The sequence below is a fragment of the Heliangelus exortis genome, chromosome 9 (genome assembly GCF_036169615.1).
Source record: "Heliangelus exortis chromosome 9, bHelExo1.hap1, whole genome shotgun sequence".
NCBI classification, from domain to species: domain Eukaryota; kingdom Metazoa; phylum Chordata; class Aves; order Apodiformes; family Trochilidae; genus Heliangelus; species Heliangelus exortis.
This window is the reverse complement of record NC_092430.1, coordinates 9,537,489-9,563,473: the sequence shown is the minus strand read 5'-3', so window position 1 is coordinate 9,563,473 and position 25,985 is coordinate 9,537,489. Positions and strand designations below refer to the sequence as shown.

The 25,985-nt window shown below is 46.5% G+C and overlaps 3 protein-coding genes and 1 long non-coding RNA gene across 10 annotated transcripts in view; 2 read left to right on the top strand and 2 right to left on the bottom strand.

The window, feature by feature from the left end:
- Positions 1 to 12,310, top strand: part of KY (kyphoscoliosis peptidase) — a 36,002-nt gene extending 23,692 nt beyond the window's left edge. For all 3 annotated transcript variants that reach the window (XM_071752005.1, XM_071752003.1, XM_071752004.1), the window contains 5 exons: positions 395 to 503; positions 3,071 to 3,188; positions 8,505 to 8,693; positions 9,339 to 9,529; positions 10,369 to 12,310. In XM_071752005.1, coding sequence (XP_071608106.1) covers positions 395 to 503; positions 3,071 to 3,188; positions 8,505 to 8,693; positions 9,339 to 9,529; positions 10,369 to 11,270 — 1,509 coding nt within the window. In that variant the 3' untranslated portion in view covers positions 11,271 to 12,310. The remainder of the gene's footprint in view (positions 1 to 394; positions 504 to 3,070; positions 3,189 to 8,504; positions 8,694 to 9,338; positions 9,530 to 10,368) is intronic.
- The window catches only part of ANAPC13 (anaphase promoting complex subunit 13), a 206,397-nt gene that overhangs the window by 164,156 nt on the left and 16,256 nt on the right, over positions 1 to 25,985 (top strand). The gene's annotated exons all lie outside the window — the stretch shown is intronic.
- LOC139799734 (uncharacterized) lies at positions 497 to 8,594 on the bottom strand. The gene is made up of 3 exons (XR_011727445.1): positions 8,376 to 8,594; positions 7,380 to 7,548; positions 497 to 685 (listed from the first exon to the last, which is right to left on the bottom strand). It is a non-coding gene; the product is annotated as an uncharacterized lncRNA (long non-coding RNA).
- Positions 15,995 to 25,985, bottom strand: part of CEP63 (centrosomal protein 63) — a 42,077-nt gene continuing 32,086 nt past the window's right edge. For 3 of the 5 annotated variants that reach the window (XM_071752023.1, XM_071752022.1, XM_071752024.1), the window contains exons 9-15: positions 25,232 to 25,360; positions 24,492 to 24,606; positions 22,297 to 22,539; positions 21,752 to 21,832; positions 19,502 to 19,707; positions 18,635 to 18,941; positions 15,995 to 16,506 (exon numbers count right to left, since the gene is read on the bottom strand). In XM_071752023.1, coding sequence (XP_071608124.1) covers positions 16,348 to 16,506; positions 18,635 to 18,941; positions 19,502 to 19,707; positions 21,752 to 21,832; positions 22,297 to 22,539; positions 24,492 to 24,606; positions 25,232 to 25,360 — 1,240 coding nt within the window. In that variant the 3' untranslated portion in view covers positions 15,995 to 16,347. The remainder of the gene's footprint in view (positions 16,507 to 18,634; positions 18,942 to 19,501; positions 19,708 to 21,751; positions 21,833 to 22,296; positions 22,540 to 24,491; positions 24,607 to 25,231; positions 25,361 to 25,985) is intronic. The other 2 variants (XM_071752025.1, XM_071752026.1) reach the window with 1 other exon arrangement.

The window sequence follows — 25,985 nt, the reverse complement described above, 5'->3', positions numbered from 1 at the left end:
CTGGCTACCAGCACTACCCCCAGCTTGCTCCGAGCTATCAGGGCAAGAGCCTCAAAAATCTCCCAAACAAATGAAAAACCATTTCCCTGTGAACAGAGATCCCGCTCTAGGGCAGAAACTATGACAACAAATACTTCTGCCTTGCAACGGGGCTTTGCATTTCTATTTTTAATGAAGCTCAAGTTGGAGCAGTGTCTTGGGAAGTGGGGGGATTTACCAGGGAGGAGAAGGGGATTAATAGAGAGCATCTGTTATTTGGTTTAATTGCCGGGCCAGTGTTAAACCCTGACAGAGTCTCACCAGCTTTAGAAGAACAAGGGAGCGGGGAGGAAGGGAGATCTACTACAAGCAATTTCTTCAGCACCACCTTCCAATGCTTCCTCCTCTCCAACAGGTAAATGTCACGAACAGCGTAGAAGAACTTGTTAAAGCCCTGCTGAAACAAGCCCGGACTGACCTGGAGAAAGTCCGAGCCATATGGATGTGGATTTGCCACCACATAGGTAGGTGGAGATCTTCCGTTCAGAAGACAAGGCTGTTGCTGCCACCCTGTTACTCAGCCATTGCAGTTTACTATGTCCCTCAGGGGCTGGTTGCTCATGGTGGGTAGGAGGAAGGCTTCCTGGATGTAGGCATTCAGAGGTCACACCTCACCATCTCTGTTCCCACAGTCCCTCTCCCAGCACTGCCAGGCCCTACAAGGTTTGGTCATAATGAATTTCTTTCCACATGATGAATTTGTAACTCCCACCCAACTTACTCAGAGGTGTAACCATGCATGTCCCCATCATCTGAGCAGCTGGACCATGAAGCCAGGCTGCCAGGCACCAGAGCCTTGGTTGCCACATTCAGAGCCATCCAACACCACCAGAAGTTTCACCTACACCACTGTCCTGATTCCCTGTTATCTCCCAAAGCCCTTCCCAGCACATGCTGGTGCTTTTGCTCCAGGAAGGTCTTGGCATAGGGTCCCACCAGGAATCCTGCAGCTGCCTTGCCCAGCTCGGTGCCACCACAGCTGCTCCTGCAGCTCTGCCCTGCTCCTAGTGCGCAGCCCATCCTGGGTCACCCTCTCACCTCCTAAGAGTCTCTCGGCTGTTTTGCTGCCAGCTTTGCCCCCATGTTTGATGGATACAATCCCATGCTCCAGTTTCCAGCTGGTCCCTACCTGCCCTCCAGCCCCCCAGCTGTGTTGGTGCAGCACATCAGAGCCCAGCTTGCAGAAGACTTGCTGGCACTTGATTGCCAATCCAGAACCCTTCAATCACTCAGCTTCCCCTACCCCAGCCCAGGTCCTGTAAATAAGCAGGAAATAGAAAGAGGAGGAGGCAGTGTCTGTAGGCTCTCCAGTCTGGCACATCAGAGGGGGCAGAAGCTGCCATGCTGGGGGGTGGGGGGGGGAACTGAATGTGCTGGGTTTTGCACAGAATAGGCAAAAAAGCTCCTGTCCCATCAGTTCTCAGGATGGAGGGGGAGAAGCTCCTCCGGTGGGGAGCAGCTTGCTGGCAGGACAGGCCAGCCAGGGGAGAGCAGGAATTTGGGAAGTCCCTGGCCCAATCTTAACGCTCGCCAAGATCTGCAGAGCTTTGCCAGCAGCTGCAGGGTCAGCATCTCCAGGTCAATAGCAAGCAGCTTTAACCTTGCCCTTAAGCCAGCAAACTGCTGGTCTGGCCGTGTCTCCCCAAGCCCACCCCAGACCATTCAGTCTTTACACCATTAACTCATTTCTGTCCGGGGATGGACATGGATCCATTTACCTCACACACATCCACGGGATGGGATCTCCTCACAGGGGAAGGAGACCTCCTGCCACTTTGACCCCCAGTTCCTTGTCCTTCCAGCAGAGCCTGACCCCTGTTTGCCCACAGGGGAAAGAAAACACAGTGCCAGGAGTTCAAACCATCTCACAAAACTGTGATGTGCCTGTCTTGTAAGGCCACTGACTTCACAAACTCTTTCCTCCTTTGGATTTTAAGGGAGAGCACAGCTCCCTGGGGATGTCCTCCCACCCAGTTCAGCTCTCTGCCCATCAGGGACTGACTGATACCTCAATGAAGCAGCAGCACCACCACCAGAAGGGATTATTTTAGCATAAATACAGAGCCAGCTCTCTGTGCCCCTCCAGCCCTGGTGGAAGGGCCAGGCCTTCCCCACAGCCCTGAGCTGGCCCCAGCCCCTTCCCTGGAAGCCTCAAAAAGCAGCCCCTCAAAGCACAAATTCAGCATCTTGTCAGCTTTTTGTGCCCCGTGTCACCGTCCCCCCCCCTGCTTTTCCACAGCTTGAAAGGGAGGATGAACCAGCTGATGCAGCATTCCTTAGAGCTTTGTCAGAAAAAATATGCATGGACTTCAGGAAAGAGGTTATGGATGTGACCAGGGTTGGTTGGCATTGAGGTAACCTTCCCCAGCCAGTTCCTCAAGCTCTGTCTGAAGGAGCCCTGCTGTGCTGCTTCTCTGCCTCCAGCTCAAACAAATTAAGATTTCCTGTGCTTCCAGGTATTAATATGGCTCACTTGCAACAAATCATCTCAGGTACTTCCCAACAAGCTACTCTCCAGGTTACTTTTAATACAAATTGCTCACAGAGAGTGTGAAAAGCTCAACTCTCTCTTTTGACAGGAGCACAAGCCTGACTCCTTCAAAGAGGGAGCTTTCTTAGGAAGGTTGGAAATAGGTGCTCTTCAAGGTCTCTTCCAACCTTACCCATTTTTCCCTGGAAGCTCTTAAGACAGCAGCAACCCCAGCAGGAGGGCAGGCCCAAGGGAGGCCCACTTTTTCTAAAAAAACCAAAACAAACAAACAAACAAAAAAAACCCCAAACAAAACCCAAAAAACAGAGTTTTCCTCCCATTTTGGATTCAACTGCTGAATCCCAGCCTGGGCTTAGAACGAAGGGTGCTGACAGACAGACCTTGTCCCTCTCCCCCCAGCAGCCATCCCCCATGTCCTGGTGCAGCAGCTCCCATCTCTCTGCTGCCTCATGGAAGTGAAAACCCACCCAGCATTGCTCCCGCCGACCCCGCTTGCCTCAGGCTTTTGGGATGAACTTTCCTCTCTGTTCCTTCCCGCAGAATACGACATCGTGGGCTACCATAACAAAAGCCAGCTGTCAACCAGACCCATGGACGTGCTGCAGAAAGGGAAGAGCATTTGTGAGGGATACGCTGAGCTCTTTGAACAAATGTGCAGGTAAATTAAGCTCAGAAACATCCCGTGCCAGGGAGAGTTAACATTCCTTGTCATCTCCGTGCCTCTTCTCTCTGCCTGTGCATTGACTGATGTGACTTTAAGCAGGAACTTTAGCTTTCAAACCATGCTGTGGAAAAACAGCAAGTTCTAGAAAGGTCAATTTTGCTTCCTCCTCCACCTACCACCCCCCTCCTTTTCCTTCCCCCCCGTTCCTGTCCCCAGCATAATTTACTTTGTGCCATCTGCTGAGCTTCGCGTTGTATTAACATAATGGCAGATGAAAACACAGAGCTAATGCAGTTAGAAGCAGCGTGGCTTTTCCTTCCAGTACCTGTGTGTGAAGGTTAAAAGCATGGCAAGACTTTAACAAGGAGTGCTGTCTCCAACATGCTCCTGTGCAAGGGGTGGGTGCAGTCCCAGAAGGATGCCCTCTCCCCCCTTCTCTACAGGAGCACCACAGGGACACTGCCTCCCACTTTGGCACCCAGTTCTGCACCCGAGCTCAAGGAGCATCCCCAGCAAGACCAATGCTGTGATTCCCATTAGACGTAGCTACATCACCATTCAATGGCTAAACCCCATTCTCCTGCCCACAAAACCTTGCTGGCTTCACTGGAGATGAGTTGCATGAAGGAGTGGAATTTGCCCCACAAAGAAGCGGAAGCAGGACTTTGCAATCCCAAACCCTTGGCAGGGAGCACAGGCACCTTGCAGCCCGGATCCCTTCTCCTTCCCATTTCTCCAGCTCAGTAATGAAAGGAGAGGCCCATTGCACCAGGGAACCCTTCAGTACCACAGCAAGGAGCAGCATCTCAACTCTCTGTCCACAGCAGGTTGGGTTAGAGGAGTAGTGAAAGCAGTAAAGGTGCCTGGAGAGTTTGGGACCAACCTGGCATAGGTTTGTCCAAGAGGAGAAAACTCGGTCTGGCAACTCAGGGACAAAGGATTGGAAAGGGCTTCCAACCGGGAGAAAGCAATGGTGTCCTCTCCTGACAGGAAGGGCTTGCAGGGATGCTCTCCCAGGGACAGCTTCCATTTACAAGATAGCTTTGGGAAAAAAAATGAAAGGCCATTTATTAATTGGCATGTGTAAGTAACAATTGGCTTTTCACACCAGCCAAAAAAGATTTGGGAAGGTTTTCCACCATGAAACAAACAAAACAGGGAAAAGGACAGATTATTAAAAAAAAAAAATGTAAAAATACTGTGCCAGATGCTAATGTAGTGACTTCTTCCAAGCAATAACATATCCCACCAGATCAGATCTTGCCTTCTAAAGAGTGAAATAAAGAAACAGGATGGTGAAGCCTGAATTTATAACTGCATCTTACAGAACAGTTATTAGAAGCGGGGGCAATTTGCATCCGTTCATTAAAAAGCATATGTTGAGTCCATTAACAACATTAATCTTTCCAAGGATATCTTTTACTATTTAAAGGCTCTGATGATTTAATTCCTCGGTTCCAGGTTTGCTTATTCATTTTGTGATTCAGGAAAGCTCCCAGCCACCCAGCCTATTACTCTTCTCAGATATTAGCTAAACTTTAACTCTTGTCCTGAAAAGCTCTAAGCAAAGGCAAGACCAAGGGGAACTCTTCAGCCCTTCTTGTGCACTGTCCAAGCCTTCTGCTGCAGCTTCACATAAAGATGAGAGGCAAAGAGCAGTTATCTTACAGAAAGGGTTTTTAGAAGCAAGTTTTAGTGGGAAAAAAAATTATAACCAAGTATTTTAACATGACTTTTTTTAAACTAGCTCCCATTGAGGCAACTTTAACAAACAGCAGTTCAAACAGTCACCACAAGTCACCCAAAGGTCCTGCTGAAGGCAACGGGGGACACTGACTGAGTCCTACTTGTCCCAGAGCCAGCAGAGAGGAGTCCCCATGGCAGGCACAATGCTGTCACCTTTGGCAGCCAGGCTCCTTCCCGTGACCTGAGGCTCCTCTCACAGAGGAGAGGTGGGCAGGGGTAGTGAGAAGCTGGACACAAGCCATCAGTTTCCAAACAGGCATCGTAGCTATGAGCAGAAAACCAGGCTTCTGACCAATACTTTAGCAGCACTTATCAAGAGCTGGCTTCTCAGCTGACAACCAAGTCAAGGAGGCAGTGAGGATGAGCCAGTGAGGGAGTATAAATTCATTAGGTCAGTTTAGGTTGAAACCTAGCAGTTTGGGGTTAAGCACTTGGGGATCAACTCCCTTACCAGAATGAACAATGAAAGCAAAATAATTCTTTGCACTTGCAAGGTTCTAGCAGCACCTCTGGGAGCAAAGCTGACCACACTCCCTACAGTGGATCTGACCACTTTGCTCTTCATACCTAATTCCTCTGCAAATAATCCAGGTTTCACCTCCCCTCACTTCTCTTGGTTTCTACAGGCAGTACCTTTCCTTTCTTTCAGGCACAGGAATATACACCTACCTCCCACAAGTATGAACCACTCTGTGTCCCTAGGGAAAAGCCAGATTTGCTTCTTTTTCAGATGAAATCATCAAAGTCAACCTGAAATCAAAGGGAAGAAGGTGCCACAGGATTCCAGTGACACCAAGATCCAGATTATTTCCTACTCTTTTTGAAGCAGAAAGGCAACTTAGGTCTTAACCTCCTTGCTGCACCAAGCAGATGTTGCCAACTGTTTCTTAATTCAGTTCTTCCAATTCACCATGTATTTAGCTTATCTTCTACCATCACGTTGCCAGTTCATGCATTTCTGGAGATCCTCTCTATCATCTCTCTGCCTGGTTAATTTACCTGTATAAACTCATTTACACAAGAACAGAGACACCATCACTCTTCTCACCACTACGGGATTGCTCTTTCACAGGATGTTTTAGCCAGGTTTTTTGTCTGTCCAACACCACTGTTTAAATCCTATGACCTTTCTTTGGGGAACTTTGAACACATCCAAGCACAAACTCTTCTTGCTGCTTTGCTAAGGCTCACTGTCAGTGAAAGCACAGAGAGTACGAAGGGAAGAACTTACCCCTTAATGTTCTCTCTGAATATCCCAGCTAACAATCTAGAGAAGCCTAGAAGGATTAGACACCAATCCCCATGAAATTCATGGGTATTTAGTACTTAGCTCCTGTTAGACCCCTTCGAAACTCCAAGGATCAAATCTTCCTTTAAAGTCCCTGGGCCAGCTCCCAGTCTCAGTTACACCATGTAAATCCAAGCTCTCACCAGTCTCAGCAGTGGAGTTGCTCCAGATTTGCTGCCCAGCTCCACATTAGAATTTGGCTCACAGGAGACAGGAGGCTGGCCAAGCCTGTCTAGACCCCCTGTGACACCAGCTTTCCTAGTGCCATTCCTTCCTATCCTTCGAATCCCTCTTCTGACAGGCAGCACCTCACTACCACTGCCCAACAACCCAAGCCAAGGGAGAGCCACCGGCTGCTCCCTCCTCTTCCTCACTGGCCAACTTCAGCAGAGACAAGGGACCACCACCTCAGCCCCCCTCCCCATAACTCAGGTCTTCTCCCCACAGGCTACTTAAATTGACATTTGTTCCCAGATGGCTCTCCTTCAGCCCTTTGCAGTTGGGATGGTTTGTTGGTTTTTTTGGTTTTTTTCTTGAAGAATTTAAGGGAGAATGTAAAAATTTCATTTCATAATCTTAAAGAAAATCAACTATCAAAGAATCACACAGAACCACAGAATTGCCACAGTTGGAAAAGACCCCGAAGATCACCACACCCAACTGTCAACATTCATCCTGAAGAAAAGATATCACTATCTGTGTCATGTCCTGAAGTGCCTCATCCACACAGGTTTTAAATCCCTCCAAGGATGGTGACTCCAACACCTCCCTGAGGAGCCCATTCCAGCACCTGACTACTCTCTCAGTGAAGAAATTCTTCCTCATCTCCAGTCTAAACCTCCCCTGGTGCAACTTTAAGCCATCTTCTCTGCTCCTGTCATTGTTCACTTGAGAGAAGAGCCCAGCTCCCTACAGCCTCCTGTCAGGGAATTTAGAGAGCAATAAGGTCTCCTCTCAGCCTCCTCTTCTCCAAACTACACATTCCCTTAACCTCTCCAGACTCCTCACTAGCTTAGTTACCCAAGAAAGGTACACAGAAGTGTCCAGGATTGGGTTTAGTGAGTCTGTCTGAAAGCTGTCATGGCCACCTGCCCTTTAAGCCAGCATCACCTCCGTGAAGAAAGCAATCCTGCCTAGAAGCACCTCTACACTGCCACTTCCCAGCCAGCATCTGTTTATCAGACCTCAGCTTCTCATCAACCACGCTGATCATCTTCCCCATAAATATCGCTTTCCTTCTGGGCTAAGCCCACATTATGCAGGCAATCTCGCTCTCGAGGCACACACAGTTCATTACTTAGGGCAGCTCTTCCGTTTAGCCTGCTTCCCAATGAAGAAGAAAAATGTCAATACCATCCTACACAAAAGACAATCCTCTAAAGCAAAGCAATTTTAGATTCCTGCTGAAATAAGAAGCTGCCAGTGTTAGAATGCATCGCTCTCCACGCAGAGAGCTCATTAACACAGTCCTTATTTAAATCTTACACATCAACACAGGTATTCATTGTTATTTTTTGTTTAAAATAGAGCTATTTAATCATTTGTACCCTGGGCAAGCACAAGCTGGCTCTTTTAAGGAAAAGAAATGAACATCCACAGTCCCATGAGGTCTAAGAAATCTTAGCTGGTGTCAAACACCAGGTCTGCTGTTACAGGGAGAACACAAGCAGGAGCAGACACACCGTTAATTTATAATTACACGGGCTAATTGTGGAAAGCATCAAAGGGATTCCACTGAGGAACAAGACAGAGAGCAATTAAGCACACTCCATCTTTGCCATCCTCCTCTAACAACAGTGAATTGATGGTGCAGCAGACACAAAACTGGGAAGAGCAAAGGGCCTTCCCTCTGGTGGGATCCCCCTTCTCCAAATGCCTGTGCAAAGACTACAAGAGAAAAACCCCCACCCAACACCTGGGGCATCCCTGCCATGGGTTCCTCAGATGCCCACCCATAGGAAACCATTCACTAGCACAGCCCAGAAAAACCACAGACTCCACAGTGGCCAACAAGGAGATCTTGCCTGTCTCTGGATGCACTAGTCAGACATTTACCACTGCAGTCTGACACTGGGGGTCAGAAGTTGGGAGCTTTCAAGACTTGCACACTTAAGACATTTAAAACCCCTGGCACCCCTGGGACTCACCTGCAAGGAGGGAGCTGATGGAGCTGATCCACTTGAAGTTCTGGGCTTTGCTCCTCACCTCCTTCTACAGAAGTACACTGAGAGGTTTAAAACAGAAGTCTCCTGCTGCATCTTATTGTTTCCTTTTAGTATTGCAGGAATCCAGTGCATGAAGCTTTCGGGACACTGTAAGGGGTACGGGTACAAGATAGGGCAGACCTTTACAGGGGACTCTGACCATGCCTGGAACGCTGTCTACCTCGATGGAAGGTGGCATTTACTCGACAGCACCTGGGGAAGTGGTACTGTTGATGATTCTTTCACCAAGTTCACCTTCAGGTAAAGAATCAGCCTCTGTGTTACTACAGAAACCTACCCCCCAAAAAAAAAAAAAAACCAAACCAAAAACCACCAACCAGAAGAAAGTTGATGGGTGTGGTAAGAAACACCAAACAGTGACACTGGTTGGACTTGATGATCTTGATGGTCTCTTCCAACCTTAATGATTCTATGATTTTATTAAATGCTAAGTCCCACCACAGCAAGGCCCAAAGCTGTCCATATGAGGGGTAGAGCACCCACCTGTAGAAAGGCAGCTACAAGCCCCCACACTGCTGAAAGTGAACTTGTTTTGCCACTCGTATCTTCAGCCTACGCAATGCTATGTGGCCCTTGAGTCACAGCTCTCAGCCACCTGTGAGGGAGTGCCTCCAGGCTTTCAAACACCCAGCAGTGCCTCCCTCCCCTTCTTTAGGAGCCACAATTGCAGAGGGTAGCACTGACTCCCTGGTTTTATCCAAAACTCAGCCAAATGGAAGGGCAAATCTCAGGTTCCTTCTCTGCCTGGAGAGACCCGCTGACCTCAGTTTCTCAGCAGCCCCAAAACTCTCAGACTTCTCTTGCTGAAACCACCAGTGTGGTGCAGGAGGAAAAATAACTACTGACAATTCCTCATTTTCTTTCCATCTCTCCTTCTTCTTCCAGGTACAATGAGTTTTATTTCCTGACTCATCCAGCTCTGTTCGTTAACAGTCACTTCCCGGATAACAGTAACTGGCAGCTCCTTAAACCAACCCTGACGCTGAAAGATTTTGAGAACAACATGCTGTACAAGAGTAAATTTTACATGTTAGGCCTGCTGGCCTCACACCCGGAGACAAGCATCATCTCAACAGGTAACACCCTGGCGGGGCTAAAAGAAAACCTGAGTCTGCAGCTGGAGACCAGTTGCTCTGTTAGCCAGCACCACTGGTGCAAAATCAGAACTGTTGCTATTAGACATTAGCAGCTCAGGCTTGAAAATGAGATTAAAACCTTTTAAGATCTTTCCCTAAGCAGGACTGAGCACCCTGAGTCCAGGAGATGTTTTATCTGAGCCCTACCTGAACCCACAGTGAAAATCACCTTCCTCAGATTTAAAAAGAGCTGCAGAAATGTAACTAGATAGCCAACTGATGAATGCAAAGGACACGGAGTTGAAAGCAACAAGAGTTTAGGATTTCAGGTTGTCTTCAAGCTGTTTGGAAACAGGCTCATAGGGAGGTAAATTATCTCATAGCTATGTACTGGAGGGTTCCTGCACTTTTCTCTGAAGCTTCTTGGAACAGCTACTGGACTAGCAATCAGGTCTAATCACATCTAATTAAGCCCTCCTCAAGCACATGGGCTGAAGGTACTTTCAGTTGTACTTCATGTTCTATAGGACCACAGCTCCATGTCAGTGTATGGCAAGATAGGATAAGCACATCTCCAAAAACAAGGGCTCTTCATTCTTTTTGAGGGACACTGGTCCAAGCAGACAGCTGAGAAATTATCACCTTGTCAGTTCCTATCACAGAATCGTTTGGGTTGGAAAAGACCTTTAAGATCACTAAGTCCAAACGTTGCAGCTCTTTATTTTACTGTTAGAGAAGCAGCAATTTCTTGGGACAGATTAGTCTGCCCCAGAGCAGGGTGTATGTGCTAAAGATGGACTGAAAGCCCTGCACAGTCTCTTTTCTTTTGCATTTCGCAGTTAATGGCAAAGCTTCTGTATCAGTGGACTGCCGCTCCGCCACGCTATTTACATTTAAGCTGAAGGGAAAACGTGAGCATGGTTTAATGACTTTGAGAAAACACGGCATGAAGCTGGATATCTACCCACAGAAGACAGGGAGTCACAAGCTGCAGATCTTTGCCAAGTCCATCAAAAGCTCGGAAAACCTCTACGAGTGCGTGTTGGAATATGTGGTGGAGTGCAAATCTGTGGACAAGGCCATGCGCTTCCCGAAGGATCTCAACCAGCCGGTGGGACCCAGCTGGTTCACGGAGCGCCAGGGGTTCCTGAGGCCGTCACACCCCGACCCCACCATTCACACCAATGACGGGCGCTGCTCTGTCACCTTCACCCTGGGCAAGGACATAAGTGTCTTGGCCTCACTGTACTGCGACGGCAGCAGCCTGGCAGAGGACAGGGGAAGGAGCCACGTCATGCAGGTCCGCCAGGGGAACCAACTGGAGCTGAAGATCCACCTCCCCCACGCCGGCAACTTCGTTCTCAAAATCTTCACCAGGAAGAAGTCGGATCCCGGCAACTACAGCTACGTCTTCAACTACCTCATCACCTGCCTGAACACTGAAGTGAAGTGGCCACCTTTCCCTCAGAGTTACAGCAAGTGGGTGGATGAGTACGAAATCCTGGAGCCAGTCTCCGGCTTGCTGCCAGCCAACCGCAATGTCCACTTCAAACTCAAAATGCACGGGATAGCCAAGGTGCTGGTTCAAGCCGAGGACACTCACCCTCTCACCCAGAACAGGGACTACTGGGAAGGAACCTGCAACACTTCGGGGTGCAGAGAAGTGTTTGTGATGGTGCACGAGAACGCTAACCACAGCTTCTACTCACAAGTCCTGAAATACGAAGTTGAGAGCCAGTAACACCCCTTCTCCTTGCTCTCTCACTCACCTGCACGAACCAACATTGCCAACACGCCCCAAGCCAACACTGCTTTAGCAGATCAGTCACTCTCAATCAAATCCGTTCTTTCAAGCAAATGCAGGCTTTTGCAAGACCACGGTTTCAAAGAAGTTAAAAGAAGCAGAAAACCCTGTTATGAAGGGAGCAGCAGTGGAAGAAACAAAATAAAACCCTCACCTGTGTTTCAGCCTTACTTGTCCAGACACATTTAGAAGACAAGAACAAACTGTCTGGCCACAGGTCATTCAGTATCAGCTGCAACTGCTGGTTCCCAAGTTATGGACCATGAGAGAAGTCCTACAATGGGTAGTCCTAGAAGAATCCACCTAGCTACAGGATGCAGAGCACACACCCTGGTTTTAAGCAGCAACACTGGACACAAGGAACTTCAGGATATTTCAACCCAACTTCTTAAGCTGAGTTGCAAAACACATCCCAGAAGAGAGAAGTGTGAGGAAAAAGATCCAAAGTGAAGTCTTCGTGTGCACTTCATTGTCTTACAAAGCTCCAGTGATACTGAGAAATCTTTTTTTACACTGACTCTTAAATACAATAAACCAAATAATTTTTACCTTTTTATATTAGAGCATTTGAACTGCAAACACTTTTTGTGCTGTAATCATATCCCAAGCATAAAGGTGTTCACGTAACAAAACAACAAAAAAAAAATTCAGTAAGACGGAGAATAAAGTTCTAAAAAATGACTCCTTACCCCAACTTATCTATGCCACACTGCAGCTAAAGAACTTAAGAGGTTCTGTGGAACAGCAGGCTCTGGGACATTATTCATGTAAAAATCTACTTGGTGCTGTACTCTTGGAAAAACCCAACACGGTCAAGGCAGGGGTGGTCTTCCCGCAAACCTCACCACAAATACACACCATAACATGAAGCAACATTTTCATAAAAGATTCAGATGTCCATAAGTGTTAGCATGACCTTAGAAATACTATGTTTGAGCTTGAATTGATAATAAATCTGTTCTGGTTTTGCATTCTAATTCATTGACCAAACAACACGAATTCCTCTTCACAAAGCTTTCCATACAAATTACTTGGATTGCCCCAACACTCCCCTCCTCCTCAGCAACTGGGTGGCAGAAGTTGTACACGTGCTACCAAAAGGGCTGCCCACCCACAGCAGGCTTGCTACCTCCCACCCCCCCTACATCCCCTCCTCTACCCCAGCAGCCAGGTCTGAGTCCCCTTTTGCAGCAAGCAGAGTGAGCTCAGTCTACCTGAGCCCTGTCCAAGCAGCAGAACCCTCAGTGAGGTTGCAGACAGCTGCAGACACCGGTTGCAGGTATCGTAAGATAACACAGCTTACTCTAGGATGCCAGGAGTACAGCAAAGCTTTGGGGTTTTTCTTTGTACTTGGAAGACAAGGAGGTTCCATGTGTGACCTAAAAGTAGGTTTTTCGTCCTCCCCCACACAGCTAAGTGTCTTTGCCCTCAAAACCTGCCAGCAGCAGCTCCTCCCTGCAGGAGCACTAACAAGCCTTGTAGCCCAGCAGGCATCTGCTCCCAGGACAGCAACACATACTGAACAGCACAGATGCAAGGAAGACTCAGGGCTTTTTTGATTGCTGAGGACCTTGAAGGCTCAAGCAAGCCTCATCTGTAAGCACAGACAGCCCTGGTTTATTTTGGTGCCTAGCAGAAGAGTTATTTTTTCTTACATCCCATTTTTCAGATGAAGGAGGACACACTTCTGTGGCTTTTATTTTACAGGTCAAGCTGATCCAAAATACGTCAGTTCTCGCAATAGGAGGATAAGGAGGCAGCCCAGAGAGCCTGAGAAATAAAGAGTACTACTTTTTGCACATAACAGGGTCAATGATCTCAAATTACACATACCCATCATACAACCAAGTCCTTGGTGTTCACTTACACCTTCACCAATGGGCACAACAAAGGAGCAGCCACGGGGCAGCCTCTCCGCAGGGTGACACGGGTACCAACGCAGCCCCTGCACCTCACCTCAGAGGTTCCCTTTATTTCTGTCTCAAGATGGCAAGAAAAAAATATCCCAAAGGAATAGAAAAGGCAGTTTATACACTCTTGTCCCCTACCCAGCATGATCTCAGGAAGGAGGATCAACAACACAACAAAGCCCAAGCACCTGCCATGATGCACATGTGTACAAGCAAATTCCAATTTCATTCCCTCCAAGGAAAGAGTGCCTCACAGCCAGCACTGTCACACCCAGGGAAGAACATCTGGAGCTCACTAAAGACAAAGCCTGCAACAGCTTCCCAACTTGTGAGCTAGGAGGCTGCTCCAAAGGGAAGTACTACAGATAAATCCCCACATTTTTGTTTCCAACAGAAAACAAACATCTGGCTCAGACCTGCAAATGTGCAAGGAATTCCTGAGTGCTATCGAAGGCATGAGTTCAAAGATACAAAAACACCCTCTCCAGATTCATTAATTATGAAGGTTCCAGGGCCAGGTGACTATTCCAAGAGATGTTTGACAGGGCAAAGGCAGGGAAGAATGCCTGAGAAAGCCTGCAGCCCCAGATAAAAGCACCTCAGAAGTCTGTACTTGCTGTGCCATCTCCCTCCAGGATAAACAAGTCTTTTTCTCCTCCCCCCCTCATAAAAAATGCACATTCTTCACTGCAGCAAAAACTCTAGCACCACGAGAACATCTCTGCAACAGACTTCTCCGTTATCTGGGGACTGCCAGCTCTCCCATTTCAGTTTCTATCCTGGCAGGCCCTAGGACTGAACAGTTTGAGTAAGCCCTACACCACCAAGAGGTGGAAACACTTCACACTATGGATTCACATCACTGTTTTGCAAACATCTTGTTTCTCAGTGGAGGTAAATTAAAGTATTTTTTTCTCTCTGCGCTTCCATCTACTCACGTGCTGCCTCTTCCTCACCCATGGGACACTTGGGACACATCCAGTTCTTTGCTGTTTCCATGCTGGGCAACGTGCTTAAAAATGAGGGAGGCAGGGAGAGCAGCGAAGTCTTCAAGACGTTGCACAGCTCATGCAGCCCATGCACAGCAGCTTCAGGAACCACAGCCACACAGCTCCACATCTGCAAAGAGAGCTGGGAAAGACCAAGCACAAACACCAGAACAGAAGGGACTCAGCAGTGGCAAATTTTACTCCTTAGATGACTTGAAGATGAAATTTTTACAGCCTGCTTCCTATATCAAGCTGTTTATTGCACATATTAGAAATTGATAAATGCTGTAGGATTACACACGTTAATTAAACAAAGGGATTATCTTCAGTTTGGCTCTTCACTTCTGCCAACAAGAACTGCCAAGTATCTCTAAAGGAAAGAAATATGGAAGAGAACATCACAAGTGAGCCCCAGTGTCTTCTAAACTTTGGCAAACACTCAGTGCATGACATGGCTTTACTTAGCAAATCTTCAGGAAACAGAAAAGGGTTTTTAAGGTTATTGCTTAAAAAATGGTTTTGCTGTCACCAGTGGAGGACTTGAGGAAGCCCTAGGAGTTCCAGCATCCCACATCCTCAGGGGATCTATAGGTTCAGGCAGAAAGGGGAAATAAACATTTTTTCCATTTAGCCATTCAGCTTTTGTCAAAATGCCCATGATAACAAGTCCTTATTTGAGACTGGACAGTTAAAATGGCTGTTTTAAAAACGTTTGACCTGTGGAATGCTCTGAACAGGCACAGAAGGATCCTTGCAACACAGAATTGCTCGCCCAAGTGCAGTCCCATTTTACAGCATGGGAAGCTGTCTGCAGACAGGCATCATCATCATAACCCGGTTTGGGTTGGAAGGGACCTTAAAGATCACCTAGTTCCAACCCTCTGCCATGGGCATGGACACCTCCCACTCAACCAGGTTGCTCCCCTGTCTAATCCCATGCTGAGTTTTTGCATACATCTGTTGCTTTGGGGTTCCCCATTCCGGACAGCCTTAAACTCCTCTAGGACAAGGTGAAGCTGACAGAAAGGAACAAGAAACCTGGAGATGGACAAGGGATATCTCTGTCCCTAGGTTTGCCCATACAAGCAAAAAGCTCAGCCTCAGAACTGCAGAGCATCCCTGGAAGAAAAGCAAGTCCCTAAGAAACAATTTCTGTTCATTAATAACTTACTCATTAATAACTTACTTTCCTTGAGGAAGAACTGAGCATGTTCCTCAAAACAAGTCACAGATGGTTTTAATGCAGCAGTTCAACTTGACTGGTCAGTGTTCCAAGACCACCTGGATTCCAAACAAGCTGACACCAGCTTCTCCAGCAGCTGCACTTACTTCTGTCATGCAGATGAAGCTCGCTTGTTTGTGGGATCTCCTTCCATCCAATCTCATTTACAGTCCCAGCTACTCTCCTTTCTTTATGAAGACCTGTGACCACCATCAGGACTCAGCCATTCACTCCTCAGCTATTCTGCAGTACTTCAAGTAACATGCAAGGCAATATAAAAGACCACAGATACTACACAAACAGCAAAGGGCAGAAGTTATAATAACCAGGAGATACGAAGAAATTCCACCAAGGAAAAATTAGCTGGAGAAAATACAGGTAGCGTAAAGGTGAGAGGAATTACATTCTTTGTTGTTTGAAGAAGATAGCTACTGTGGGAGGGAAAGGAAGGAAAAGGTGTTGATCAAAGTTCCTGATGAGATACACCATGGCACACCACAAGAGATTTACTCTGTATATTTATACAAACATGAAAAGAGGTGTTTTTCCATTTGGTTTTATTCAAATGTTTTATACATGTATTAAACACACTTAAAATACTTTACATTAAAATTAGCAAACGGTTTGCTTTTTAAAAAAACACCAGCATCTCTTTGTGAGTGCACAAACACAGACCCCTGGTGGAGCTTCCTGACCTAACCACAAGCTGCAGTGTTTGTGGGGTAACACCACCCATCAGCTCAAACATGGCAGAGAGGAGTTTCCTCTCCTCAGGACCCAAGCAGGAGGAGCAGCCTCTCACTCAAGCTCCAGTGGCAACTGGTTTACAGGCACCTCCCCAGTTGCAGTTTGGAACCATAGAGCAAAGCTGCATTCAAATTCCATCAGGAACGTCACTCCTGGTGTCCAAAGTGTCTCACTATCTTTTCACTCTCCTTTTTCAGTTCCTCAATGTGAGTGTTTAGGCACTGCAGGATGTGCTGAGATCTCAGTTCTTCCTCTTCCAGGTATCTGGCAGCTATTGATCCAACTGAAGCTGTGGGAAGCGGGCACTGAGGGGAGACAAAGGGATATCAGGTATTCTTTCATCCCAAGTTTCAGCCAGAAGCTCTTCTGATCCACAAACCATGCAATTAAACACGATCCTAAAGGGCTCTTGTGTCACTTCTACCTAATTGGACAGACTAAGCTCTCATGCCTGTACGATAGTTTCCTCCCAACAAGCTCTAACCAACAGGGGAAGCTTCCCAAGTGTTTACCAGAACCACAGGGAGTAAAACAAGTACTTCAGCATACAAAACTTCTCCATTCCAGAGGATCTTCTCTCTGAGGCACTGGAGGACTAAAGCTGGACAGAGTTAAGCTGCTCTTGTCTGTGCCCATGGAACTGCTGGACTTCACAGGTGGAACCTGACCCCAGAGGTATCATAAGGTATTGGTCTTTAATGAGGGGAACCAGAGTTTCAAAGAACCACGGAATCATCATGGTTGGAAAAGACCTCTAAGACCACACAGTCCAACCATCAACCCAAAAATAAAAAAGAAACCTCCAAGCCCACCAGAGCATGCCCTGCGCCAGACCTACATGGAGTTTTGAGTATGTCCAGGGATGGTGACTCCACCACCTCCCTGCGCAGCCCATTTCAGTGTCTGGCTACTCTTTCAGTGAAGAAATTCTTCCTAATATCTAGTCTAAACTTCCCCTGGTGCAACTTCAGGCCACCTCCCCCAGTTACCAGCCTCTCTGCTTCAAATAATGAGAGGCAAGGACATAGCACATGCAGCTCCAGTGTAACCCTACAGGAGGTCACTACAAAATACCAAGGGGTTTGTCTTGAGTGTGTGAGTCCTGCTTCACACTTAAGGTCTAGATCTTACTCTTTGCCTTTATAAACACTTCCGTGAGCAGTAAAATCTCAGAGCACAGGTTCCAGGGAAAGGAAAAAACTGCCAGACTGAGCCAGCCCTGCCTTCTTTTATAGTCCTCCTCCTCCTCCTCTGCTTCCCTGAAATAATTCCCTGCTGCAACCTCACAGGGGAAGAACAGACCAACCCCCTCACAGCTCACTGCAGGCCTCTTCAGCAAGCAATGGGCAATAAACTGCCCCAGATTCTTTCATTTAGAGTCAAGAACTATTCCCACTACTCCTATCACTTACCCACAAGTTTTTAATTTACAAAAATAATATTGGAAGCTTGGCTTAATTTACAAGTTGACGAAGAGAAGCTTCCTGCACAAGTGAATTATAAAATTATTAAGAGGTTGTTTTCCATTTCACAAAACATGCCACAGCTCTTGGTTGAAGAACATTAACTGGTTATTTCCAAATCCTGGAGTCTGGTGGTCTTTCATCAACAGCCAGGAACAAAGAGAAGCAGAAAAAAAGGCTGCAGATAACCAGAAAATCTCGCCCATCCTACTATTGGCTACTGACGAGAATTCTCCTCTCTTAATATTAAAGGAACTTACTTAAAGACCCTGGAACTTGATGAAGAGCTCCCCATCAACCCCAGGAGAAATCAAATGCCACAGGCATGAAGTGACTGATACCAGATTTCCTCTGCCTTGGGCATGTTCTCCAGCCACTGAGCTAAGAGAACAGAGAATGTGCCAACACTGCTCCCTACTAAAAAAGTATGATCATTAAGTGGGAAAAATAACAGCCTCCCCTGGTGCTGTGTAGCAGTAATTTCAAGCTGTCCTATATAGCTGGCCTAAAGTGGTTTTAAGTTCAGACCAAACTCACCCTGTGTGGTGCAGTGAAGGCAGATGTGCAGCACCAGCTTCCAGGTTTACCCAGCACTGTACATTTAAATATTCTGCACTCTACATCCTCTCACATCCCAAGGCAAAAGCTGAAGCAGAATTGTGACATGGTACACACTGATGTACAGCACCAGTATGGAGAGAACCATGAGATTCTGGAGTTAACTTATCAGTTAACTCCAAACAAAACCCTTCCTTAGAGAGTTCTGAACTAAACACACAGGGCTCCCATTATCCAAGTATTAGCCATCCAGCACTGTTTTTCCTCCCCGTTTAATGCCTGATGTATGCCTAAAGAATCACACACACCACACAGCCAGAACATTCAAAAATTTGGCTCCCTTTGCCAATGAGACCCCCAGCTATACCCCCAGTTGTTGAAAAGCAACCAGCTATTCAACACCACTGCTTACCAAAGGCATGGAGTCTCTCTGATCATCTGGCACGGGCTGTTTAGATGCTTCATCTGCAAAATCCTTGTATCCATCCTGCATGTGGAGCACAGAATCTGTTCCCAGCAAGCTGGCCAAAGCAGATGACTCCATGCAGCATTTCCTGGTGGTCTGGGTGAGCATCTCACCCATCACAGTGGGCACAGTTCCTATTTCAGCAGCTCCCTGTCTCTGGGGCTCCCCTTGATGCTGCTGAGGAGTCCCATCAAGCTTGTGATGTATTCTCTCTGCTTGTTCATCGTGTTTGTGCTGTGCTCCCTGAGTTGTCCTGGAAGGTAGGTTTGAACACAGCTGTATGACAGTTTGCCTCTTAGCAGCTCAACTTGAGCCAAGCCTTGCTCAGAGATAACAATTAACATCCAGGTTACTGATAGCCCTGGCAATCCAAACTGGCTCTTTTTTCCACAGGACTTCTAGATGGACATCCAGTCTCTAGGGAATCCTCTTTTACTCTCCTGCTATTGTAGATGTCAGACAAGACAGTGTGGAAAGGAAAAGAGCACAGCCATCCGGGGCCAAAATCTCATCCTTCCCCTCAGAGAGCACATTCTGCTTCCCAAGCAAAGAAAAAGGCAAAGGCAGTCCCCAGAGAGACTCAAATACTAACTGGCTTTGCAGAACACAAACCAGCTGGGACTAAAAGCTACTCTAACCTATTTAAAGCATAAAGGAAGACTCCAAAACAGCCCTTTGTGTTTTCCCATCTGTATTACATGCTGGAGAAAAATACTGTACATAAAGCACGCAATGAAAAATCCACAAATCCCCACACCTTCTGTCCTCCTTCATAATAAGGAAGCCACATCCTCAGGGTCATGCAACACTCACCTGTACTGCACATCCCTGGCCTCAGGCTCCCCATCCTGCATCTGCTGAGCAGTGCCCTGAGGTTCATCCTGGCAGACCTGCTGGGCAAGCTCCAGTTTTGCTCTGGCCTCTGCTAGATCCTTCTGCAACTGCTGGTTCTCAGATTTTAATTTCTTTAGTTCAAGAGCATAGTCTTCACTGACTGCTCTGGGGGTGACACCTTTTCCCTATGAGACAGAGAAGGGCTAAAGTCAAAACTGCTGATTTGCAAGACACCGCAGTCAAATCCAGAGCAAATGCTGGCAGGCAGCTCCTTCAGGCACGTCCTCCAATCCCAGTTTTGACTGGCAGAACTTTCAAGGCTTTCAGAAGAGCAAATAAAATATATATAAAATCACAGAGTCACAGAATCATTAAAGTTGGAAAAGACTTCAATATCATCAAGTCCAACCACAATCCACCTACCAAAACCCCTAACCATCTCCTGAAGCACCCGATACCTCCAGGGACGGTGACTCCCACCACCTCCCACTGGAATGGGCAGCCCATTCCAATGCCTCACCACTCCTTCAGTAAAGCAATTGTCCCTCATATCCAACCTAAACCTCCCCTGGCACAACTTAAACCCATTTCCTTTCATCCTATTGCAAGCTACTTGGCAGAAGAGACCAATACTCTCTCCAGCCTCCCTTCAAGTAATATGTGTCTGCATCCAGAGAAGCTGTGATGCTCTGCCTAGGAAAGGAAGTCCGTCCAACACTGGGTGCTTCTAAAATCAGGGAAAAAAACAGAACTAGTTCAGATATACCTGCCTCTGGCCTTGGGAGAATCACCTCCAGTTCTCCTCCAGCTGTGTATTTGAGGATTCCCTCACTTGGCTAAGATGAAGTGCAAGCCCACTCCCCAGTGGCTTAGGCCTGATAAGAAGTGACCATTCTCAGTGAGAAAACTGCCTTCCATGCCATCTACCAGCAAAGCTCTTTGCAAGAACACTTCTAAACCCTCTCTCTTGAATTAGCAAAGGCTTCTGGTAACAATTCCAACAGGCTGTGCACAAGCCTCCCCACCAGAATGACCCACAGCCCATTAGAAATTATTTTTTTCCTTCTGAAACTGAACAGCTTGCTTCTCCCCATCTTCTCCTTAGAAGGCCTGGTGGATATAATTTCCACTGTTTCTTCTTCTGTGACATTCCCACTTTCTTTTTGCCAATTCTATGACATTTAAAGGCTTAATTCAGTCCTATTGCTGCTGTTATCTAAGGACTTTCCAAATGGGCATTAGAAGAACCTGGCCAAGATATGTAGCTCCAGTGCCATGAAGCTGCAGGACTTTTTTTTGTTTCATAAAAAGTTTCCTGCTTTGCATTTTGCTACAAAGTTTTTGGTGAGTCAGGGAGGCACAAGCCCATGGGGCCCTTCCAGCAAAAAGTAAGAGGGCTTTTGGTCATTTTTTGGCTTAAATCAGCCCTGCAGAAAACCTTCAGTTTTCTTCATCTCACCAGCCATAAGCTTCTGTTCAACACTTTTCCCAAGAACCTGGCATATTTGTCACTCAGCCCAAACTAATACTAAAGAGCAGAGTATTTCCTTCTCATAGATGTGACAGGATAAAAGCTCTGATGACACATTCCTACTTGGTTTTCATCTGTCTGAATGCAGTCCTGTGAGGCTCTTCTGATTTACACAAGACACAACTTGCCATGGAGCCATTCCCTCCTTCAGGCAGGCACCAAAATGAACCACCTTCAAAGTACCACTCCTGCCAAGGCTCCACCTCTTCCATGAAGCCTCCCCCTTCTCCTCTCTGGATGAGGTGGCCTCACCAAGAAGTGTCACACCAGCAGGATCCCACCATGGTGGCCCCTTCCATGTTCGCTCCTCACCACGATGGGGAACATGCTCTCACCCCAGAAATTGCAATGATCAGAGAAGTTTCAGCTCTCAGACAGGTCAAAAGGACACCACACATTTAGGATCAGAGATCTGAGGTAAATGTAACAAACTGCACTAAAAGCCAAGAGCCAGGCCCCAGGGAGAAGAAACTAGAGATGAGGGTTTTGTTTCTGCAGTCCTCCTCACCACTCTGCGACTCCACAAGATGCTCAGTATTTCTTGACCTTATTTTCTCACAACTTGCCCTTATTGCTTGGGTTTTAAGTCCACCAAACTCTACCAACCATTCTGAGAGACATGGGCAAAGACTGCCCCTGTTCCCAGGTAGAGGACACAGAAGGAGACACCCTTCCCACTTCTGTTCCCTAGGGCATACCTCTGGCATTTCAGTTTTTTCCAGCATCTCTGAGAGATGGCGGTTTTCCAACTTCAAAGTTTCCAGCTGGACCAGAAGAACCTGAGGAGACAGAGGTAAACAAGCAACTCAGAAAAAAAAAAATGAACCAACCAAACAAAAAAGCCCAAAAAACCATAACACACACCCACAACAGCCCCTCCAGGCATTTTTCACCCTCAACACAAGCACAAGTAGAAAGCAAGGGTTGGGCCATCAGCAATGCAGGGACCCAATAGAGAAGATCAGACAAATCAATCATGCACAGTCATTTACTTCAGTTTTCAAAGATGTCCTCATCCAGGCCTAGCTAACATGAGCAATCTCAAAGAATTCTGTGAGACTGTCAGTTACAGGTTTGGAAAGAAGAAGCAAAACAGGGAACACCACAAAGTAGAAGATCTCATCAGAAGTGCTTTAAAGTTTTTGTTCAAAGGATGAAGAGAGAAGGAAACTATTAACATAGCTAAAACCAAGCCTTCAGATACTGTAGAGAGAAAACATAGCAGCCTTCTGCCTTTTTTTACCCTGTGTTCCACTGCTTTCCTCTCTGCTCTTTCAATCTCTGCTCTCAGACGTTGTTCTAGGTTTGATGTGGAGCCACTTGCAGACGCAATTGTGATGTCCCGCTGGTGCAGCTCTTGTGTCAACCTGCAGATTTCCCTTTTCATCCCTTCCAGCTCACTGCTGTGAGTTTGTTCAGCTTGAGAGAGCTGCTCTTTCAGCTGGAGAAAGACATGCACACACCACCCACGAGCTTTTAAAAGATGCTTCAGAAAAAAAAAAAAAAAAAAAAAAAATGCACGTACTAATGTGAAATCTAAGTACTGGAAAAAAACAACAAAGCTCTATGTAACAATCCCCTTGTGTATGCTTGTCCTTTTTGATTGAAAACCACCTCATCCCAACCCCTTTTCCACACCATAAACTGCCAGTTGAGACAAGACAGAAGGTACATGCTGTGGAGGATGTGAGAAGACCCATGAATTGCTCAGACCAGTCCCTTTAGCTCACCATTCTACCTCTGTGGCCAACAACAGCTGCCCAGAGGTTTACCATCACCAGCCAAGCACTTTCATAACTGCACTTTGCCACCCCACCCTCCTGAAGCAGAAATGGTATCTTTAAATAGACCAGCCAGACTTTTCTGCCATGGATTTGTCTTCTCAATCAATATTAGCTTGTAGCAACTAAAGCTACCCGTGGCAAACTTCCACAAGCTAGCTCTGCACAGGGTAAAAATACCCCTCTTTGTTTTCATAACTCCATGTGATGACCATCAGTCCCTGCACTGACAGAGAAGAATCATTCCCTATTTACTTTCCACATGACAGTTACGATTTTATTTTTAGTACGTTCAGTCTCACTTACCTTTTTCCAGCTTGGTAAATCCTATCCCATTCAGCTGTTCCTTGTATAAAAACAAAACAAAAACTTCCATCCTTTTGGTCATCTTTTTTTTATCTCTTATCTTGTTTTATTCTGTCCTCTTTAGAGATGGCAGACTTGAACTGCATACAATCCCCTTGTAGTCACACCATACATTTAGTCAGTGACGTAACAGCACAACATAGCACAATTTCTTCCCTAGTATTCCATTCCATTAGCCAGAAATACTATCCACCCAAACCCCTAGGATTTTTCTGAGAATTGCAAGCATTCTAGAAAATTGAACCAGATTATCTCTGCCTAGCCATGTAAATACTATACATATGGTGATTTATCTCCACGTCACTTCAATGCCTCTCAAGTACATAAAATAGAAACAACCATAATAAATCTCTCTTTTTCTCCTCAGCAGCCTGTGGGAGATTCATTAATTGAATGGCTGTTTAGATGTGTAACCAAGCACGCATCTCTGGCAAGATCTGAACCTCTGCACATGCAGAATAAAAGATGAAAGATTTTCACAGGTGGTTTTTCAGTCGAGTCCAACAAGGTTTCTACTCTAACCAGTCAAAGTTCTCACACTGACTGACCTAGACCATGATATTTAAAAGCCAAGCCAAGCCTCTCAGGGGGCTGAGCTCTCATGGGTGCACAGAGCACCCATGAGATCCTCATGGCAGATGAGCTGCTCTGTTTCCTCCAGCCCCTGAGTTCATGTCTAGGTAGCCAGCCTGATACAAACTCCCTTGCTTACATCAGAACTAGAACACATTTGAAACCTTGTCTCAAGTGTGATAGGACATATTATAGCAAAATCCATTCCCATTGGGTCTTCACTCAGGATTCCAAGCACTAATTTCTTTGCCTATTTGCCCCTCTGGTACTACTTCAAGTATCTCAAGAATTTAAGAAATTCTTTAATTTGAAGGTGCTAAGCCCCTGGCCCAGGTTGCCCAGAGAAGCTGTGGCTGCCCCATCCCTGGCAGTGTCTCAGGTCAGGTTGGATGGGGCTTGGAGCAACCTGGGCTGGTGGGAGGTGGCCCTGCCCATGCAGGAGGTTGGAACTGGATGATTTTTAAGGTCCCTTCCAACCCAAACCATTCTATCAGTCTATGATCTCCACAGCATCAAGAGGTACAACATGATGTCAGGGTAGGCCTATGAGATGCTCATGAAAGGAACCACACAGCCTCCTACAGAACCCTGCAAACCTACCCACTGCCTCCTCCTCCTCTTGTCAGATCTGCTCCTGACCCACCAGCACTCCTCTGCCTCCACAACTCTGCCTCTCTGATCCCACAGGAGATTCTTTGCTCACAGGGCATGGCTTTACCTTTTTAATCTCCACCTTTGACTCCGTCTGGTGTTCTTCCATTGACTGCAGCTCCCTGAGGCTCCCATCCAGCTCTTGGCTCAGCTGGGCACACCTTGCATTGGAGGACACCAGGCTGGGTGCCAGATGGGAAATTTAGAGGTTACAACACCCCAAGAAAAGGGGATGCTCAGAAAAATTTTGACCTTCCCAGCAGTCTCCTACGTCCATCATAACAGAAACCAGACTCTTAACCTGAAATTTCCTCACCCATCCTTAGGTTTTGTTTACCAAAATCATTTCAAAAGAGATCAGGAAGCTGATCTAACAGGTAATAGCTGTTTCTTGTTTGTTCTATACCATACGAAGAAAACAAGCTTCCCATGCAAACAGTAACATAAAAACCACAAACTCAGAAAGGAAGACTTCTTATAATTCTGATTTCATAGTAAGATGAAGGTGAAGGTTCCTACCAGCTGCCTAAAAAAGACTTCTTAATCTGGTATCAGTGAAGGTGCTAAGCCTAAACAAGCTAAAACACTGAAAACACCCATGGTGTGTGGTGAAAAGCAGCAAAGTAGTCTCACTATTGAACTGCAAAATGAATAGCATTTGATTTCTTCAGCCCTTTGGTATTTAAAATAAGCTTTCAAAAAAAAAATAATCAGTGGGACTTGGTTAACTTGATGAATATCATATATTATGTACTGTATTAAGATCTAAGTTTTGTTGCACATCAGAAGAAGCAAGGAGGGAGTTACCTGTTCTCCAGCTGAGTGACTTCTGACTGTAAGTGCTGTTCCTTCTGCTGGGCAGCATCCAGCTGCAGCAGAATATGCTCCAGCCCTGGAGAAGACAATTGTCTCTCTTGCAAGCGTTCCTCCAAGGCCCTAAGCAGAAACAGAAACTTTCATCTCAGCACAGACACACCACATCCAACCTCACTAATATAGGGCATATAACCACCATTTTCTTGGAATTCTCTGAAAAATACATCAAACCCAACACTAAAATCACAGAATGGCTGAGGTTGGAAGGGACCTTAGAGATCATCTGCTCCAACCTCCCTGCCACGGCTCGGAGGTAACACACACCAAAACCTTTTGAGGTGGCCACCAGAACCCTAAAGTTTTTGCATACTGCCTGTGCAGAAGGCGGCCAAGATGATTTTGTCACACCTGTAGTTACTTAACCAAGAACAAACTGACATCATTGAGTCAGTGAGAACATTCACCTACATTGATAAGCACAGTATCAAATCCTGGAAGGTCTCCACTGCTTGCTTAGGGAATAAAAACAAAGCTCCAAAGCCCAGTGCTGCCCTTAGAAAGCAGCCTGAGTAGAAAGCTGATTCCTTCCACACTCCTTCCTGAGCACCAGTTGATTACCAAGGCAATTTGGTAAATGCTGCAAGGTAACACAGCACTTGTGAGCACACACTGTGGCATTCCATATGTCAACCACACCAGGCTCAGCTGTATGGGAACACTTCTACCATCTGCAGTGGGATAACCT